The following is a 22041-nucleotide window of genomic DNA, read 5'->3' as shown; positions in this document are numbered from 1 at the left end:
TTCTCAGTTAACATCTGTTGTACATATCCTAGCCTATGTCTGTCACTTGTGTACTTTGTTGTAAGATGAATTGTGTAATTATCTGGAGAGGGCTTTTCTAAGTTTGATAACTTGTGCCCAATCCTTTTCTTGAATGAATAAAATATGTTTAAAGCTCTGTGTACTGGTGGACAACAGACAACACTGACTCACTGACTGCAGCAGGGCTACTGGGTGTGGCTCTACGTGACTGGTGGACAACAGACAATACTGGCTCACTGATCTGTAGCAGGGCTACTTGACTACTGGGTGTGGCTCTGTATACTGGTGGACAACAGACAACACTGACTGCAGCAGGGCTACTGGACTACTGGGTGTGGCTCAGTGTACTGGTGGACAACAGACAATACTGGCTCACTGACTGCAGTGGGGCTACTGGACTACTGGGTGTGGCTCTGTGTACTGGTGGACAACAGACAACACTGACTGCGGCAGGGCTACTGGACTACTGGTCGTGGCTCTGTGTACTGGTGGACAACAGTCAATACTGACTCACTGACTGTAGCAGGGCTACTGGACTACTGGTTGTAGCTCTATGTACTGGTGGACAACAGACAACACTGACTCACTGACTGCAGCAGGGCTACTGGACTACTGGTTGTAGCTCTATGTACTGGTGGACAACAGACAACACTGACTCACTGACTGCAGCAGGGCTACTGGACTACTGGTTGTAGCTCTATGTACTGGTGGACAACAGACAACACTGACTCACTGACTGCAGCAGGGCCACTGGACTACTGGTTGTAGCTCTGCGTGCTGGTGGACAACAGACAACACTGACTCACTGACTGCAGCAGGGCTACTGGACTACTGGTTGTAGCTCTATGTACTGGTGGACAACAGACAACACTGACTCACTGACTGCAGCAGGACCACTGGACTACTGGTTGTAGCTCTGTGTACTGGTGGACAACAGACAACACTGACTCACTGACTGCAGCAGGGCTACTGGACTACTGGTTGTAGCTCTATGTACTGGTGGACAACAGACAACACTGACTCACTGACTGCAGCAGGGCCACTGGACTACTGGTTGTAGCTCTATGTACTGGTGGACAACAGACAACACTGACTCACTGATCTGTAGCAGGGCTACTGGACTACTGGGTGTGGCTCTATGTACTGGTGGACAACAGACAATACTGACTCACTGACTGCAGCAGGGCTACTGGACTACTGGTTGTAGCTCTATGTACTGGTGGACAACAGACAACACTGACTCACTGACTGCAGCAGGGCCACTGGACTACTGGTTATAGCTCTATGTACTGGTGGACAACAGACAACACTGACTCACTGACTGCACTGGACTATTGGTTATAGCTCTATGGGTGGACAACAGACAACTGACTCACTGACTGCAGCATACTGGACTACTGGTTATAGCTCTATGTACTGGTGGACAACAGACAACACTGACTCACTGACTGCAGCAGGGCTACTGGACTTCTGGGTGTGGCTCTATGTACTGGTGGACAACAGACAACACTGACTCACTGACTGCAGCAGGGCTACTGGACTACTGGGTGTGGCTTTATGTACAGGTGGACAACAGACAACACTGACTCACTGACTGTAGCAGGGCTACTGGACTACTGGGTGTGGCTCTGTCTACTGGTGGACAACAGTTAACACTGACTCACTGACTGCAGCAGGGCTACTGGACTACTGGTTGTAGCTCTATGTACTGGTGGACAACAGAGACAACACTGACTCACTGACTGCAGCAGGGCCACTGGACTACTGGTTGTAGCTCTATGTACTGGTGGACAACAGACAACACTGACTCACTGACTCACTGATCTGTAGCAGGGCTACTGGACTACTGGGTGTGGCTCTATGTACTGGTTCGACAACAGACAACACTGACTCACTGACTGCAGCAGGGCTACTGGACTACTGGTTGTAGCTCTATGTACTGGTGGACAACAGACAACACTGACTCACTGACTGCAGCAGGGCCACTGGACTACTGGTTATAGCTCTATGTACTGGTGGACAACAGACAACACTGACTCACTGACTGCAGCAGGGCTACTGGACTACTGGTTATAGCTCTATGTACTGGTTTACGACAACAGACAACACTGACTCACTGACTGCAGCAGGGACTACTGGGTGTGGCTCTCTATGTACTGGTGGACAACAGACAACACTGACTCACTGATCTGTAGCAGGGCTACTGGACTACTGGGTGTGGCTCTGTGTACTGGTGGACAACAGACAACACTGACTCACTGCTGTAGCAGGGCTACTGGACTACTGGGTGTGGCTCTGTATACTGGTGGACAACAGACAACACTGACTCACTGACTGCAGCAGGGCTACTGGACTGTGGGTGTGGCTCTATGTACTGGTGGACAACAGACAACACTGACTCACTGACTGCAGGGCTACTGGACTACTGGTTGTGGCTCTATGTACTGGTGGACAACAGACAACACTGACTCACTGACTGCAGCAGGGCTACTGGACTACTGGTTGTAGCTCTGTGTACTGGTGGACAACAGACAACACTGACTCACTGACTGCAGCAGAGCTACTGGACTACTGGTTGCTCTATGTACTGGTGGACAACAGACAACACTGACTCACTGACTGCAGCAGGGCTACTGGACTACTGGTTGTAGCTCTATGTACTGGTGGACAACAGACAACACTGACTCACTGACTGCAGCAGGGCTACTGGACTACTGGGTGTGGCTCTATGTACTGGTGGACAACAGACAACACTGACTCACTGACTGCAGCAGGGCTACTGGACTACTGGGTGTGGCTCTGTGTACTGGTGGACAACAGACAACACTCACTTACTGATCTGTAGCAGGGCTACTGGACTACTGGGTGTGGCTCTGTGTCCTGGTGGACAACAGACAACACTGACTCACTGACTGTAGCAGGACTACTGGGTGTGGCTCTGTATACTGGTGGACAACAGACAACACTGACTCACTGACTGCAGCAGGGATACTGGGTGGGCTCTATGTACTGGTGGACAACAGACAACACTGACTCTCACTGACTGCAGCAGGGCTACTGGGTGTGGCTCTATGTACTGGTTAGACAACAGACAACACTGACTCACTGACTGTAGCAGGGCTACTGGACTACTGGTTGTAGCTCTGTGTACTGGTGGACAACAGACAACACTGACTCACTGACTGCAGCAGGGCTACTGGACTACTGGGTGTAGCTCTATGTACTGGTGGACAACAGACAACACTGACTCACTGACTGCAGCAGGGCTACTGGACTACTGGGTGTGGCTCTGTGTACTGGTGGACAACAGACAACACTGACTCACTGACTGCAGCAGGGCTACTGGACTACTGGGTGTGGCTCTGTGTACTGGTGGACAACAGACAACACTCACTTACTGATCTGTAGCAGGGCTACTGGACTACTGGGTGTGGCTCTGTGTCCTGGTGGACAACAGACAACACTGACTCACTGACTGTAGCAGGACTACTGGGTGTGGCTCTGTATACTGGTGGACAACAGACAACACTGACTCACTGATCTGTAGCAGGGCTACTGGACTACTGGGTGTGGCTCTGTGTACTGGTGGACAACAGACAATACTTAACCTTGATAAACCTAAGGATCATTAAGGGGTCTTTAATGTGAATAATAGGCCGACAACCTACCCAAGCCTCAACACAACTACCTCTTAGAGTCACAACTGACAGAGATGGTTTAAACTTATTTTTATTCATAAAAAATGAATTGGGATTGGTGAACAAGATTGAATAAATTGCATCTGGTCAAATGAATTCTGGCCTCTTTCTGTCTGTAGTATGTTGTAATCAAAAGAAATGTTTTATGTTTAGAGAACAATTGTAATTTGAGCAAATGATACAGGAGTAATGCAGTTTACTTTTCCAAACAATTAGTATCCCACATCCCCATCCCTAAAATGGGATATAGTCAAATGGACCGAAGGACAAAAGGGCCGATGGAAAAAGTCAAATGGGCCATGTCAAAAGGGCCTTATTAATAGTCATATGGGCCGAACAGAAAAAAAGTGTACAAAGGTTTTACATTATTTATTGACACATATTATCTAAAAGCGTTCATGTTGAGTTTTGTTTATTCATTTACTGATTAAGAACTTTTTTCAGTTTTCACCTTTTAGAAGGTACCTTCATAAAATGACCATGTTTTACAAAATGGTTAATAACACTACGCCAAGTTACCTTAGTAACTTTGTTCCGCCTAGAGTATCAGATATCGTTGGTTATAATCTACGCTGTGATTCAAATCATCAGACTATAAACTGTAAATCTGTAAATTATGCGAGGTCCTTTCTTCCAGATACTGTTATATTATGGAATTCATTACCGGCTGAACATAGAGAATCACTGTGCCTATCAAGATTCAAAAATGTACTTTTAAATGATTCTAATATCTACAGTCATTTTGACTTAAATTTCGGTAGCAGATTTTGTCAAATCTTACATTCTCGTCTCCGATTTGAATGTAGTGACCTTAATGCGCACAAATATGAAAGATTTATATCTCCAACATCATCTTGCTCTTGTGGCCACAACTATGAAGACTCTGCTCATTATTTCTTCTCATTTGCTTGTCTGTCCAAACTACGCTGTGTTAAGAAATGATGCGGTATATTACAAAAATGGGTACAGCTTAAACACAATTCTATATGGAAAAAGTGACATTTCTGATTTCGATAACCTAGCTATCTTAAAATCTGTTTACCTCTTCCCAACTCCTAAAATGCCACTCAATGAAATTTACAGTTTTTACAATGATTAGGGGGTAATATATTGAATAAATATGAGTACACATCCCAATCATAATCACAGCACATATGATCAACTGCAATAGAATATATATTTCTGAGCACGTTTATCCCGCATCTATATGTATAATATCTTTATACCAACTCCTTATCCTATCTAATCTAAATCTGTTAACAAGGTTCCTGTCGTACATAGAGGCTAGCTTACTCACCAATGCGTTAGAAGCAAACAGGGATGTCATTATTGATCACCGTGCAATAATAACAGTATACACCTGTTCATCATGTCAGGTAATGTCGGTTATTGAGTGAATGATGTGGTATGTCTTTCAAATTTGTCTAAATTAAGGGAGGCCCATTGGTTCTTTAAACAAGGTTCTCATCATCATAGGGCCTGTGCATTAACTATGCTGTTTTGATGGGCAGAGAGCCTATAACTCATGGAAAATACACATACCGGTATAAGCTGAGAACCTTGTTGAGTGGTACTCGACGTCTTCCTCTATGGGACATGTGTTTTAATTTAGGGACTGCTACAAGTTTATATTTTTGAAAGTAGGCTTATTATAGTTATAAGAAGGATCCCTGGACTTTCAAGTTTCATTTGAAATTTCTATCATTGGATTTATGTCCATGGCATTCTGTATCAATTTCCAAAACGTAATGCATACACTGATACACATGCAATATCACTGTTTGTTAACTATCTGGGTTAGCATTACCTTTGTCATATGTTTAAACAGTCAGAGGTTGTATCCAAATTAAGTGATCTAGACTACCAGCTGTCAGACTTCCATTTCGTTATATTAACCAGTTTCTTAAAGGCATTGTGTATTCATTAAGATATCAAAGGTTGAACTGAACAACTGAACCTGTGCACAGATTTCCTTTGTTTATTTAGAGCATGAAATGTCTAGACAAGTGAGCCCTATGAAAATATGATAACTGAACATTCTCCATGTGTGCTCACCACAAATACCTGATAACTTGCTGTCACAGCATTAAGCCATATGCACTCATTCACTCATACTTGGAATTTGGTGCTTTTCTCACATGTCACAGAAAACAAGAGTCATATTCAGATTGACAACACTTACAGAACCCTGTATTCCTGTGTTTGGTTCATACTTGCCACAAAAGAGATGAGAAAACTCTCTGTAGCAGCCTCCACTCACACATGTGTACCTGGCAGTGTGTTGATCAGGAATATACACAGGGTTCTGGGGTCTGACTACTTGAGGAAGCAGGCTGAAGAAGGCTTGTTTAAACATGGTTAACTTCAGATACTTCTCTATGAACTTTTAGCACTGCCAGAGTGTCTCTGGTTCAAGAACACGTACTGGCTGCATTGAGGAAACAGAAGGTTGCTTATGGAGACTTCACTGTGACAGAGTTCGATGATGCTTTCCTGACTGAGCATGTCAAGTCAATATCTTTGTGTGATACCGATCTGGCAGACATAGGTCGAAAGGTATGTTGAAACATCTTTTGTACATGTTAAATTTAATAAATCTTTTAAAACTTATCCTATTTTATGTAATGCACTTTCTCTTGTTCTTACAACCATGGAATGGAAACAACAGGGAACAAAATTTTCAGCCTTTTTAAACACCTTGTTCTTCATCTTTGCCTTCATCTTGCGACTACTTTGCAGCCTGGGCTCTCCGATCATTCATCGATCCGGGTCACAACCTATCATCCCCTTGAGCCAGCATAAAGGACATCGATCCCTCATGGACACTGATTTGGAATGTGGAATATCTTAAAGTTCCTCATCCACTGACATGGCTACATCTTTATTATGAAGGACAAGGATCTCAACAGTATTACACTCAACACAGCCATTGGACCAAGATGGTTTACTGACTCCGAGGTTCTCTAAGAAAGAATTCACATAGGATCGGCGCCTTGATTGCTTCGCCTCAATTTGATGTGGACATCCAGATGATGCTCTGTCTGCAGCGGAACCATTCATCTATTTAATTGATTCATTTAGATGGTTATCTGTTGGTGATCAGAAGCAGAGGTCCCGGATGGGGCTCAACCCAACAAAAGTACTAGAATCTGTGCTTTACTAAGAAAGTGTAATCCCAAATATAACCTATGTTGCATGGTCTCTTGTAAGGTGGGGAAGGATGCCCAGTGGCAGGTCTCCTGAAGCTTCAGAAGATACATATGCAAGACTCTCTTCGCCACTGTCCCTCAGAACTCTGATCTTTGTGACTCCTTTCACGTCTACAGGGACATGGGAGATGTTTCAGCAAGTCTTTGGTCAGAAATCTGTCAATCCCCTGCCCTGAAACTCGGCTCATCGTCAGTATTTTGAGGTCCAGTTGACGGCACTACATCAATCTTGGGTATATTATTACAGAAATCAGTGATAGTTGTTAAGGTCCCTCACCTGACACCCCTGGCTTTGTTTCTGATCTTTCTCATTTCGAAGAAGGACTCTTTAGTTGCAAATGATCTTTAACATGAAGATTTTCTATGCCTGATACCTACAACCTCTTCTGCACTTCCAGATGGTCTCCATTGCGCTCATTTGCATAATCATCAAGCCATGAGAGTTTATGATCAGCCTGGATCCCCCATGATGCATATCTTCATGTGCCAATCTTCCCAGCCCATCACGTTTTCTTTTGTTTCATCTTCCAGGGAGTACACTACCAGCTGAAGGTCCTCCCATTTGCCATCTCTTTGGCTCCGTGGCTCTTTTCTTGCATCGTGAAGCCTATCACTCAGTTCCTTCATCGGAGGAAGATCATTGTTGCAACATACAACGATGACTGAATTCCAGCTCTTGCAGTCCCCCCAGATGCCTAAGAATTGGCTTTGTTTCACCACAAGATTGTACCATTAGCTGGGATGGACCGTCAATCTTCAGAAGTTGTTTCCGACCCAGCGACTTCAATTTATTGTGGCCGTATTTGAAGGGAGATGTTTGTTATCATGCGTGATCTCTACGTCAGTGCAAAGAGCTCCTGGACCTGATTACATCAGCTCAATCTCTCACTGTCAGGAGACACCGTCAACTATTGCTGATTCAGGTCTTCATACACCTGTTACTCAGACAGATTGTTTACCGTCATCCCTCCATCGACATCTTCAGTGGTACACTGGTAGATGACAGAATCAAAGTTGTTTTGACTCAGTTGGACAACACCACAGTGGTGTATCAATCCTGTACCCAGTCCTGCTGGAGATAACTGCTTTACCCTTCAGTTTTCCATCTCTCTCTTCACATCTTTGTGTGATACCTTTGACTGCCTAGAACAATAGATGGTTCTGGGGAGTGTTTGGGTGAGGTGTTTTAGACTGACAACTTTACTACAAGTCGTTGCAAGAAAAACAGAAAGTTCATAATGTGAGATGGGATAAATACTTAAAAATGTACAATCTGTGGTTAAAAAATTGAAATGCTCAGGGTTTAACGACATCAGTCATCAAGTTTATATACTTGGTGGAGGGCTGAACCTAACACAGCTTCTATTGGAACTCTTGGAATCAACTGGAAATATTGCTTAGAGCCAGTTTGGGCTACTCTTACTATTGTGGCACAGACTGGAGTCTGACTTGAATGTATCCCTATTAATTGTTGTGTTCCAGGCTATCGACCTGAGTTGAATATACCCTGATGTAATTGTTGTGTTCCAGGCTATCGACCTGAGTTGAATATATCCTGATGTAATTGTTGTGTTCCAGGCTATCGACCTGAGTTGAATATACCCTGATGTAATTGTAGTGTACCAGGCTATCGACCTGAGTTGAATATACCCTGATGTAATTGTTGTGTTCCAGGCTATCGACCTGAGTTGAATATACCCTGATGTAATTGTTGTGTTCCAGGCTATCGACCTGAGTTGAATATACCCTGATGTAATTGTTGTGTTCCAGGCTATCGACCTGAGTTGAATATATCCTGATGTAATTGTTGTGTTCCAGGCTATCGACCTGAGTTGAATATATCCTGATGTCATTGTTGTGTTCCAGGCTATCGACCTGAGTTGAATATATCCTGATGTCATTGTTGTGTTCCAGGCTATCGACCTGAGTTGAATATATCCTGATGTAATTGTTGTGTTCCAGGCTATCGACCTGAGTTGAATATACCTTGATGTAATTGTTGTGTTCCAGGCTATCGACCTGACTTCGTGTATACTCCACATCCATGTGTTCCAACTTCATGAAGATGGACCCGGCCAGGAAGAGATCGATGATGAAGATCTGGCTGCTGCCAGTCACTGGCTCCTGCCGTCTGCTGATTTCCATGGCGTGTGGGACAGTCTTGTATTTGATGAAGAGGTCAAGGCAAAGGTGAATCACTTGATGCATTGAACATGCTGTATTAGCTTTAGCTTTTGAGAATTTGAATAAACTTCCAACTTTACATGCCTAAACAATTCAGCAGAACCTGACATACTTGAACACCTTCATTCACAAATATTATCGATATCCAGATAAAAATTTCAGCATATATGAATAACTTCAAATTCTACAGAGGCACAAAAAGCAGCAACCCTCTATTGTAATATCAATTAATTATGATAGGAAACATCAGCTTATTTGATTACCCATCTGATTCTCAGAAAAAGTATTGCAATGGTATCATTAGAAAAGCGTATTGCGGTATGTCGGTGTACCGGTAAGACTGTGTGGTCCTTATGTTTATCCATTATCAACCAGTATAGGTGATATGTAAGTGCCTGGTGTATATAATGGTGATGTGAGGTGAATATGTAAGTGCCTGGTGTATATAATGGTGATGTGAGGTGATATGTAAGTGCCTGGTGTATATAATGGTGATGTGAGGTGATATGTAAGTGCCTGGTGTATATAATGGTGATGTGAGGTGATATGTGAGTGCCTGGTGTATATAATGGTGATGTGAGGTGATATGTAAGTGCCTGGTGTATATGGTGAAGGTGATATGTGATGTGATGTGAGGTGATATCACGAGTGCCTGGTGTATATAATGGTGATGTGAGGTGATGTATGAAATGCAAGTGCCTGGTGTATATAATGGTGATGTGAGGTGATATGCCTGCGATGTATATAATGGTGATGTGAGAGGTGATATCACGATATGTATATAATGGTGATGTGAGGTGATATGTAAGTGCCTGGTGTATATAATGGTGATGTGAGGTGATATGCCTAAGGTGCCTGGTGTATATAATGGTGATGTGAGTGCCTGGTGTGATATGCTGAGTGCCCTGGTGTATATAATGGTGATGTGAGGTGATATCACGAGTGCCTGGTGTATATAATGGTGATGTGAGGTGAAATGTAAGTGCCTGGTGTGTATATAATGGTGATGGAGGTGATGTGAAATGTAAGTGCCTGGTGTATATAATGGTGATGTGAGGTGATATGTAAGTGCCTGGTGTATATAATGGTGATGTGAGGTGATATGCAAGTGCCTGGTGTATATAATGGTGATGTGAGGTGATAGGCGAGTGCCTGGTGTATATAATGGTGATGTGAGGTGATATGCGAGTGCCTGGTGTATATAATGGTGATGTGAGGTGATATGCGAGTGCCTTGCTGGATAGGAGCAATGGGGTCTACCCTCATCATGCTGAGTACAGAAATAAATGCTGAATCGCTGACTAAAAGGACCATCATTGTTTTTATGCCAACTCAAACCTGATAATCCCAGCAAATATCAATAGCTTTAAGCATGTAGAATCAAACCAATGTCAGTAATGAGACTGACGTGGGAATTTGAATATATTAGCCAATGTATGTTTGTTTCAGTTGTTAAACTATGCCACAACCACCTTGCTGTTCTCTGACCGAGCAGTGGACAGTAACATCATCACCTGGAACAGAGTGGTTTTACTTCATGGTCAGTACATTCATATTGTCACCTAAGGCGCCTTAATTTGTTGTTGAGTTGCATCCCTTGGACATGCCTGAAAACTCTGATCAAAGATTTGAATTTTGGTTATTCCTGGTTATGTCTCTTTCTCTCTTGTGTATAATCTTGGACATTTTTCTTCTCTGTAGGCCCTCCTGGTACAGGAAAGACATCGCTCTGTAAGGCCCTAGCACAGAAACTGACCATAAGACTGTCGGATCGATACACATACGGTCAGCTGATCGAGGTCAACAGTCACAGTTTGTTCTCCAAGTGGTTCTCAGAGGTTAGCGGAAATATTCTGAACATTTGTTAACTTGTGTATTTCACATTGGTGGTGAATTTAGTATAATCGAGTAAAGGAGGTGAGGTGAAATTGGGTTTAACGTCTTGCTTGAGAATATTTCGCTCATATGCAATGTGCATGCTTGTGTAGGTGTATGTGCGGCTGCTTGTACTAGCCCAGACTTAAGCTGGTTTTATAGTGCTAGCCCACTGAGATACCATGCCGCATTGAAGCATGAATACCCCACTCAGACACATTATACTGACTCGGAGCCGACCAGTCCTTGTTGTACCCATTAATGCCGAGCGCCAGGCAGGGACCAACAAGTACCATATTTTAACGTCTTTTGGTATGACGCGGCCTGGGATCGAACCCGCGACCTTCCGCTCTCCGGGCGGACGCTCTAAGCACTACACCACGGGGGCGGTTTCAAGTAAAGGAAGGTTAGGGATTACATGTGTACAATTGTAAGCTAATTCAGTATAGGTACAACCTTTTTGCACCTTGTGTTTTGACGTCATCAGGGTAAAATCGGTTCTAATCACAGGACCTTGGACAACTAAGATGCAGTACTTTAGGTTTCTGTCAATCTAGATATGCTTAATTCTTGCCACTTATATTGCATGAGATTTGAAGACAACTCGACAAGCTTTAGCAGGTTTAAAGTATAACACAAGCTTTACCAAGTTTAAAATATAACACAAGCTTTACCAAGTTTAAACTACCGTGTAACATAAGCTTTAGCAGGGTTAAAGTACAACATAAGCTTTAGCAGGTTTAAAGTGCAACATAAGCTTTAGCAGGTTTAAAGTACAACATAAGCCTTAGCAGGTTTAAAGTACAACATAAGCCTTAGCAGGTTTAAAGTACAACATAGGCTTTAGCAGGTTTATAGTACAACATAAGCTTCAGCAGGGTTAAAGTACAACATAAGCTATAGCAGGTTTAAAGTACAACATAAGCTTCAGCAAGTTTAAGATGCTACTCAAGAACAGATTACAGCTCAAGTTTTAGCAAGTTTGAAAGACAAGTGTAAAGCAGAACTCAGTCCTGAGTTCTTGAAGTCCAACTTCAGCCTCAGCAATTGTGAAGTCCAAATAAGCTTTTGCAACTGTGATTTTTTATTTAGAATTTAGCAAGTGTGAGGTGCCACTGAAGGTTTTGCAAGTTTTTTGTTTGAAGTGTGGTGTATTGCCACAGTGTGTGTACATCATCACTGAATGTTGCAGAGTGGGAAGCTGGTGATGAAGATGTTCCAGAAGATTCAGGAACTCATCAATGATCCAGAATCCCTGGTCTTTGTTCTCATAGATGAGGTAAGATGTCAGTCATATTGATCAATCATCCTAATTTTATCTGTAACACATGTTTGGGTCACAGTGAAGAATCTGCCTCCTGTCTGGATTACTCTGATAACAAGTCCAGTGGTTGACAGTGTAGCAGGACCCGGTAACAAGTCCAGTGGTTGACAGTGTAGCAGGACCCGGTAGCAGGATGCGGAGTCATTCCGCAGATAACAAGTCCAGTGGTTGACAGTGTAGCAGCACCCGGTAGCAGGACCCGGTAACAAGTCCAGTGGTTGACAGTGTAGCAGGACCCGGTAACAAGTCCAGTGGTTGACAGTGTAGCAGGACCCAGTAACAAGTCCAGTGGTTGACAGTGTAACAGGACCCGGTAACAAGTCCAGTGGTTGACAGTGTAGCAGGACCCGGTAGAAGGATGCGGAGTCATTCCGCAGATAACAAGTCCAGTGGTTGACAGTGTAGCAGGACCCGGTAACAAGTCCAGTGGTTGACAGTGTAACAGGACCCGGTAACAAGTCCAGTGGTTGACAGTGTAGCAGGACCCGGTAGAAGGATGCGGAGTCATTCCGCAGATAACAAGTCCAGTGGTTGACAGTGTAGCAGGACCAGGTAGCAGGACCCGGAGTCATTCCGCAGATAACAAGTCCAGTGGTTGACAGTGTAGGAGGACCCGGAGTCATTCCGCACAAGTCCAGTGGCTGACAGTGTAGCAGGACCAGGTAGCAGGACGCGGTAGCAGGACGCAGAGTCATTCCGCAGATAACAAGTCCAGTGGTTGACAATGTAGCAGGACCCGGTAACAAGTCCAGTGGTTGACAGTGTAGGAGGACCCGGAGTCATTCCGCACAAGTCCAGTGGCTGACAGTGTAGCAGGACCAGGTAGCAGGACCCGGAGTCATTCCGCAGATAACAAGTCCAGTGGTTGACAGTGTAGCAGGACCCGGAGTCATTCCGCACAAGTCCAGTGGTTGACAGTGTAGGAGGACCCGGTAGCAGGACCTGGAGTCATTCCGCAGATAACAAGTCCAGTGGTTGACAGTGTAGCAGGACCAGGTAGCAGGACCCGGAGTCATTCCGCAGATAACAAGTCCAGTGGTTGACAGTGTAGCAGGACCGGGAGTCATTCCGCACAAGTCCAGTGGCTGACAGTGTAGCAGGACCCAGTAGCAGGACCCGGAGTCATGCCGCAGATAACAAGTCCAGTGGTTGACAGTGTAGCAGGACCCGGAGTCATTCCGCAGATAACAAGCCCAGTGGTTGACAGTGTAGGAGGACCCGGTAGCAGGACCCGGAGTCATTCGGCAGATAACAAGTCCAGTGGTTGACAGTGTAGCAGGACCGGGAGTCATTCCGCACAAGTCCAGTGGCTGACAGTGTAGCAGGACCCAGTAGCAGGACCCGGAGTCATTGCGCACAAGTCCAGTGGTTGACAGTGTAGCAGGACCCGGAGTCATTCCGCAGATAACAAGTCCAGAGGTTGACAGTGTAGCAGGACCCGGAGTCATTCCGCAGATAACAAGTCCAGTGGTTGACAGTGTAGCAGGACCCGGAGTCATTCCGCAGATAACAAGCCCAGTGGTTGACAGTGTAGGAGGACCCGGTAGCAGGACCCGGAGTCATTCGGCAGATAACAAGTCCAGTGGTTGACAGTGTAGCAGGACCGGGAGTCATTCCGCACAAGTCCAGTGGTTGACAGTGTAGCAGGACCCAGTAGCAGGACCCGGAGTCATTGCGCACAAGTCCAGTGGTTGACAGTGTAGCAGGACCCGGAGTCATTCCGCACAAGCCCAGTAGTTGACAGTGTAGCAGGACCCGGTAGCAGGACCCGGAGTCATTCCGCAGATAACAAGTCCAGTGGTTGACAGTGTAGGAGGACCCGGAGTCATTCCGCACAAGTCCAGTGGCTGACAGTGTAGCAGGACCAGGTAGCAGGACGCGGTAGCAGGACGCAGAGTCATTCCGCAGATAACAAGTCCAGTGGTTGACAATGTAGCAGGACCCGGTAACAAGTCCAGTGGTTGACAGTGTAGGAGGACCCGGAGTCATTCCGCACAAGTCCAGTGGCTGACAGTGTAGCAGGACCAGGTAGCAGGACCCGGAGTCATTCCGCAGATAACAAGTCCAGTGGTTGACAGTGTAGCAGGACCGGGAGTCATTCCGCACAAGTCCAGTGGCTGACAGTGTAGCAGGACCCAGTAGCAGGACCCGGAGTCATTGCGCACAAGTCCAGTGGTTGACAGTGTAGCAGGACCCGGAGTCATTCCGCACAAGCCCAGTAGTTGACAGTGTAGCAGGACCCGGTAGCAGGACCCGGAGTCATCCTGCAGATAACAAGTCCAGTGGTTGACAGTGTAGCAGGACCCAGTAACAAGCCCAGTGGTTGACAGTGTAGCAGGACCCGGAGTCATTCCGCACAAGCCCAGTGGTTGACAGTGTAGCAGGACCCGGAGTCATTCCGCAGATAACAAGTCCAGTGGTTGACAGTGTAGCAGGACCCAGTAACAAGCCCAGTGGTTACAGTGTAGCAGGACCCGGAGTCATTCCGCAGATAACATCCTTACTTTGGCAGCTTGCTGGCGAGGTTAACCACTTTGGTCATGTAAACAAGTAGTCCAACCTCGGATCAGGACAGTGGTTCAGATCCCATCAAGGGACATGGAAGTTTAATGGCTGCCACAGTAACACGAGCAATGATCCACACAGTCAGGGTGCAACGACCAGCTGGGTTTTTGTCACTTGTAGTCCTGACAGCTGGCTCCAAGAGGACACGTCCAGGCTGAGAGCAAGGCAGCAGTTGAAGACCAAAACTGTTATGGTTCATAGACTTCACAAGATATTGAAACAAACACAGTTTATTGCATTTATTCATATAAGTAAATATTGTCTTATGAAGCTGATCATACTTGACATGAAGCATTAAAGAATGGTGATGTTTTTACCTGACTGTGTTTTACATGAAGCCGATCATACTTGACATGAAGCATTAAAGAATGGTGATGTTTTTACCTGACTGTGTTTTACATGAAGCCGATCATACTTGACATGAAGCATTAAAGAATGGTGATGTATTTACCTGACTGTTTTACATGAAGCCGATCATACTTGACATGAAGCATTAAAGAATGGTGATGTTTTTACCTGACTGTGTTTTACATGAAGCTGATCATACTTGACATGAAGCATTAAAGAATGGTGATGTATTTACCTGACTGTGTTTTACATGAAGCCGATCATACTTGACATGAAGCATTAAAGAATGGTGATGTATTTACCTGACTGTGTTTTACATGAAGCCGATCATACTTGACATGAAGCATTAAAGAATGGTGATGTATTTACCTGACTGTGTTTTACATGAAGCTGATCATACTTGACATGAAGCATTAAAGAATGGTGATGTTTACCTGACTGTTTTACATGAAGCTGATCATACTTGACATGAAGCATTAAAGAATGGTGATGTATTTACCTGACTGTGTTTTACATGAAGCTGGTCTTGTCAATGTTGTGCAGGTAGAGAGCTTGACGTCAGCCAGGAAGAGTGCCCTGTCAGGGAGTGAGCCATCAGATGCTATACGGGTTGTCAACGCTCTCCTGACACAGATTGACCAGATCAAGAGGTATGATAATGCCATGTAGAATCTAGGACACAGATTGACGGGATCAAGAGGTATGATAATGCCATGTAGAATCTAGGCCACGGATTGACCAGATCAAGAGGTATGATAATGTCATGTAGAATCTAGGACACAGATTGACCAGATCAAGAGGTATGATAATGCCATGTAGAATCTAGGCCACGGATTGACCAGATCAAGAGGTATGATAATGCCATGTAGAATCTAGGCCACGGATTGACCAGATCAAGAGGTATGGTAATGCCATGTAGAATCTAGGCCATGGATTGACCAGATCAAGAGGTATGATAATGCCATGTAGAATCTAGGCCACGGATTGACCAGATCAAGAGGTATGATAATGCCATGTAGAATCTAGGCCACGGATTGACCAGATCAAGAGGTATGATAATGCCATGTAGAATCTAGGCCACGGATTGACCAGATCAAGGGTCTACAGACAGAAAGTTGTGAATTCCATAACTCAAACAGATTATTGTTTACACAGACTGCTGGAGGCTTGTGAACATCTCAAAATGAGAAGTAAAAGTAAGGTTGTTATGAGCTATCCAGTGTTGATTTTCAAGAGATTTATATTCTTGTTATCCATCATAAAAACATAAATAAATCAGCAATCCCTTCCTGTATCATGTATATTTTATGTGTGATATGTTTTTGAAGAACATATAAATCAATTAAAAAGATTTTGTTGTAATAATCATGACCATAGAGACTTGTTAATATAGGTTGTCTTATGTTGCTGGAATCTCCTTTCAACAGAATGGACTTCTGTTTCAGGCATCCCAATGTGCTGATCCTTACTACATCTAATGTGACTGGTGCTATAGACTTGGCATTTGTAGACCGGGCAGACATCAAGCAGTACATCGGTCCCCCCTCTCCATGTGCAATATTCAAGATCTACCTCTCCTGTCTCAACGAACTAATGAGGGTGAGATATTCGTCAACTGAAACCTTCAGTTCACAAGGGCCTATCATTGCACAGCTGCACTGTAGCCTTGACCATACAGCTGAAACTACCACTACACATCCTGCACTGTAGCCTTGACCATACAGCTGAAACTACCACTACACATCCTGCACTGTAGCCTTGACCATACAGCTGAAACTACCACTACACATCCTGCACTGTAGCATTGACCATACAGCTGAAACTACCACTACACATCCTGCACTGTAGCCTTGACCATACAGCTGAAACTACCACTACACATCCTGCACTGTAGCCTTGACCATACAGCTGAAACTACCACTACACATCCTGCACTGTAGCATTGACCATACAGCTGAAACTACCACTACACATCCTGCACTGTAGCCTTGACCATACAGCTGAAACTACCACTACACAGCTGCAGTGTAGCCTTGACCATACAGCTGAAACTACCACTACACATCCTGCACTGTAGCATTGACCATACAGCTGAAACTACCACTACACATCCTGCACTGTAGCCTTGACCATACAGCTGAAACTACCACTACACATCCTGCACTGTAACATTGACCGTACAGCTCAAAACTACCACTACACATCCTGCACTGTAGCCTTGACCATACAGCTGAAACTACCACTACACATCCTGCACTGTAGCCTTGACCATACAGCTGAAACTACCACTACACATCCTGCACTGTAGCCTTGACCATACAGCTGAAACTACCACTACACATCCTGCACTGTAGCCTTGACCATACAGCTGAAACTACCACTACACAGCTGCACTGTAGCATTGACCATACAGCTGGAACTACCACTACACATCCTGCACTGTAGCCTTGACCATACAGCTGAAACTACCACTACACAGCTGCACTGTATCCTTGACCATATAGCTGAAACTACCACTACACATCCTGCACTGTAGCATTGACCATACAGCTGAAACTACCACTACACAGCTGCAGTGTAGCATTGACCATACAGCTGAAACTACCACTACACAGCTGCACTGTATCCTTGACCATATAGCTGAAACTACCACTACACATCCTGCACTGTAGCATTTACCATACAGCTGAAACTACCACTACACAGCTGCAGTGTAGCATTGACCGTACAGCTGAAACTACTTCTACACATCCTGCATTGTAGCCTTGACATACAGCTGAAACTGCCATTACACAGCTGTACTGTAGCCTTGACCATACAGCTGAAACTACCACTACACATCCTGCACTGTAGCATTGACCATACAGCTGAAACTACCACTACACATCCTGCACTGTAGCATTGACCATACAGCTGAAACTGCCTCTACACAGCTGTAGTGTAGCCTTGACCATACAGCTGAAACTACCTCTACCCAGCTGTACAGTAACCTTGACCATACAGCTGAAACTACCACTACACATCCTGCACTGTAGCATTGACCATACAGCTGAAACTACCACTACACAGCTGCAGTGTAGCCTTGACCATACAGCTGAAACTACCACTACACATCCTGCACTGTAGCCTTGACCATACAGCTGGAACTACCACTACACATCCTGCACTGTAGCATTGACCATACAGCTGAAACTACCACTACACAGCTGCACTGTAGCATTGACCATACAGCTGAAACTACCTCTACACATCCTGCACTGTAGCATTGACCATACAGCTGAAACTGCCTCTACACAGCTGTAGTGTAGCCTTGACCATACAGCTGAAACTACCTCTACCCAGCTGTACAGTAACCTTGACCATACAGCTGAAACTACCACTACACATCCTGCACTGTAGCATTGACCATACAGCTGAAACTACCACTACACAGCTGCAGTGTAGCCTTGACCATACAGCTGAAACTACCACTACACATCCTGCACTGTAGCCTTGACCATACAGCTGGAACTACCACTACACATCCTGCACTGTAGCCTTGACCATACAGCTGAAACTACCACTACACAGCTTTACTGTAGCATTGACCATACAGCTGAAACTACCACTACACATCCTGCACTGTAGCATTGACCATACAGCTGAAACTACCACTACACAGCTGCAGTGTAGCATTGACCATACAGCTGAAACTACCACTACACATCCTGCACTGTAGCCTTGACCATACAGCTGAAACTACCACTACACAGCTGCAGTGTAGCATTGACCATACAGCTGGAACTACCACTACGCATCCTGCACTGTAGCATTGACCATACAGCTGAAACTACCACTACACAGCTGCACTGTAGCATTGACCATATAGCTGAAACTACCACTACACATCCTGCACTGTAGCATTGACCATACAGCTGAAACTACCACTACACAGCTGCAGTGTAGCATTGACCATACAGCTGAAACTACCTCTACACATCCTGCATTGTAGCCTTGACATACAGCTGAAACTGCCAGTACACAGCTGTACTGTAGCCTTGACCATACAGCTGAAACTACCACTACACATCCTGCACTGTAGCATTGACCATACAGCTGAACCTACCACTACACACCCTGCACTGTAGCATTGACCATACAGCTGAAACTGCCTCTACACAGCTGTAGTGTAGCCTTGACCATACAGCTGAAACTACCTCTACCCAGCTGTACAGTAACCTTGACCATACAGCTGAACCTACCACTACACACCCTGCACTGTAGCATTGACCATACAGCTGAAACTGCCTCTACACAGCTGCAGTGTAGCCTTGACCATACAGCTGAAACTACCTCTACCCAGCTGTACAGTAACCTTGACCATACAGCTGAAACTACCACTACACAGCTGTACTGTAGCCTTGACCATACAGCTGAAACTACCACTACACAGCTGTACTGTAGCCTTGACCATGCAGCTGAAACTACCACTACACAGCTGTACTGTGGGTGGATTCTGTATTGTGCTGTTACAAGGTTGCAGTGTAATGTACTTTCCAGATGCTGCCAAGGATCGTTTTCTGTAGCCTCGTGTTCTACTGTTTTCTGTAGCCTCGTGTTCTACTGTTTCCTGTAGCCTCGTGTTCTACTGTTTCCTGTAGCCTTGTGTTCTACTCTTTTCTGTAGCTTTGTGTTCTACTATTTTCTGTATGCTCATTTTCTATTGTTTCCTGTAGCCTCGTGTTCTACTGTTTCCTGTAGCCTCATGTTCTACTCTTTTCTGTAGCCTTGTGTTCTACTATTTTCTGTATGCTCATGTTGTATTGTTTCCTGTTTCCTTGTGTTCTACTGTTTTCTGTAGCCTCGTGTTTTATTGTTTTCTGTAGCCTCATGTTCTACTGTTTTCTGTAGCCTCGTGTTCTACTGTTTTCTGTAGCCTCATGTTCTACTGTTTTCTGTATGCTCATGTTCTACTGTTTTCTGTAGCCCCGTGTTCTACTGTTTCCTTGTGTTCTACTGTTTTCTGTAGCCTCATGTTTTATTGTTTTCTGTAGCCTCATGTTCTACTGTTTTCTGTATGCTCATGTTCTACTGTTTTCTGTATGCTCATGTTCTACTGTTTTCTGTAGCCTCATGTTCTTATTTCTGTAGGCTCATGTTCTGTTTTCTGTATGCTCATGTTCTACTGTTTTCTGTAGCCTCATGTTCTACTGTTTTCTGTAGCCTTGTGTTCTACTGTTTTCTGTACGCTCATGTTCTATTGTTTCCTGTAGCCTCGTGTTCTACTGCTTCCTGTAGCCTCGTGTTCTACTGTTTCCTGTAGCTTTGTGTTCTACTGTTTCCTGTAGCCTCATGTTCTACTCTTTTCTGTAGCCTTGTGTTCTATTTCCTGTAGCCTCATGTTCTACTGTTTTCTGTAGCCTCGTGTTCTACTGTTTCCTGTTTCCTTGTGTTCTACTGTTTTCTGTAGCCTCGTGTTCCACTGTTTTCTGTAGCCTCGTGTTCTACTGTTTTCTGTAGCCTCGTGTTCTACTCTTTTCTGTTTCCTTGTGTTCTACTGTTTTCTGTAGCCTCGTGTTTTATTGTTTTTTGTAGCCTCGTGTTCTTCTGTTTTCTGTAGCCTCATGTTCTACTGTTTTCTGTTTCCTTGTGTTCTACTGTTTCCTTTTTCCTTGTTTTCTACTGTTTTCTGTAGCCTCATGTTCTACTGTTTTCTGTAACCTCATGTTCTACTGTTTTCTGTAGCCTCGTGTTCTACTGTTTCCTGTTTCCTTGTGTTCTACTGTTTTCTGTTTCCTTGTGTTCTACAGTTTCCTTGTGTTCTACTGTTTTCTGTAGCCTCATGTTCTACTGTTTTCTGTAGCCTCGTGTTCTACTGTTTCCTGTTTCCTTGTGTTCTACTGTTTTCTGTAGCCTCATGTTCTACTGTTTTCTGTTTCCTTGTGTTCTACTATTTCCTGTAGCCTCATGTTCTACTGTTTTCTGTAGCCTCGTGTTCTACTGTTTCCTGTTTCCTTGTGTTGTACTGTTTTCTGTAGCCTCGTGTTCTACTGTTTTCTGTTTCCTTGTGTTCTACTGTTTCCTGTTTCCTTGTGTTCTACTGTTTTCTGTAGCCTCATGTTCTACTGTTTTCTGTAGCCTCGTGTTCTACTGTTTCCTGTTTCCTTGTGTTCTACTGTTTTCTGTAGCCTCGTGATTCTACTGTTTTCTGTAGCCTCGTGTTCTACTGTTTTCTGTTTCCTTGTGTTCTACTATTTCCTGTAGCCTCATGTTCTACTGTTTTCTGTAGCCTCGTGTTCTACTGTTTCCTGTTTCCTTGTGTTCTACTGTTTTCTGTAGCCTCATGTTGTACTGTTTTCTGTTTCCTTGTGTTCTGCTGTTTCCTGTTTCCTTGTGTTCTACTGTTTTCTGTTTCCTTGTGTTCTGTTTCCTGTTTCCTTGTGGTCTACTGTTTTCTGTATGCTCATGTCCTACTGTTTTCTGTAGCCTCGTGTTCTACTGTTTTCTGTTTCCTTGTGTTCTACTGTTTTCTGTAGCCTCGTGTTCTACTGTTTTCTGTAGCCTCATGTTCTACTGTTTTCTGTATGCTCATGTTCTACTGTTTCCTGTAGGCTCATGTTCTACTGTTTTCTGTATGCGCATGTTCTACTGTTTTCTGTAGCCTCGTGTTCTACTGTTTCCTTGTGTTCTACTGTTTTCTGTAGCCTCATGTTTTATTGTTTTCTGTAGCCTCATGTTCTACTGTTTTCTGTATGCTCATGTTCTACTGTTTTCTGTATGCTCATGTTCTACTGTTTTCTGTAGCCTCATGTTCTACTGTTTTCTGTAGCCTTGTGTT

The 22041-nt window shown here is 44.4% G+C and overlaps 1 protein-coding gene across 1 annotated transcript in view; it reads left to right on the top strand.

The window, feature by feature from the left end:
• LOC124280516 (pachytene checkpoint protein 2 homolog) overlaps positions 1 to 22041 on the top strand; it is a 33064-nt gene that overhangs the window by 1038 nt on the left and 9985 nt on the right. Inside the window, exons 2-8 of the mRNA XM_046716471.1 lie at positions 6110 to 6275; positions 8939 to 9118; positions 10562 to 10652; positions 10814 to 10950; positions 12180 to 12266; positions 15768 to 15874; positions 16670 to 16823. Of these exons, the coding sequence (XP_046572427.1) occupies positions 6110 to 6275; positions 8939 to 9118; positions 10562 to 10652; positions 10814 to 10950; positions 12180 to 12266; positions 15768 to 15874; positions 16670 to 16823 (922 nt within the window). The remainder of the gene's footprint in view (positions 1 to 6109; positions 6276 to 8938; positions 9119 to 10561; positions 10653 to 10813; positions 10951 to 12179; positions 12267 to 15767; positions 15875 to 16669; positions 16824 to 22041) is intronic.

This window comes from Haliotis rubra, unplaced genomic scaffold (assembly GCF_003918875.1).
Source record: "Haliotis rubra isolate DU_JTF1 unplaced genomic scaffold, ASM391887v1 Scf269, whole genome shotgun sequence".
In the NCBI taxonomy this organism is placed as follows: Eukaryota; Metazoa; Mollusca; class Gastropoda; order Lepetellida; family Haliotidae; genus Haliotis; species Haliotis rubra.
The sequence above is the reverse complement of the archived record's forward strand: the minus strand, read 5'-3'. Positions and strand labels throughout refer to the sequence as shown.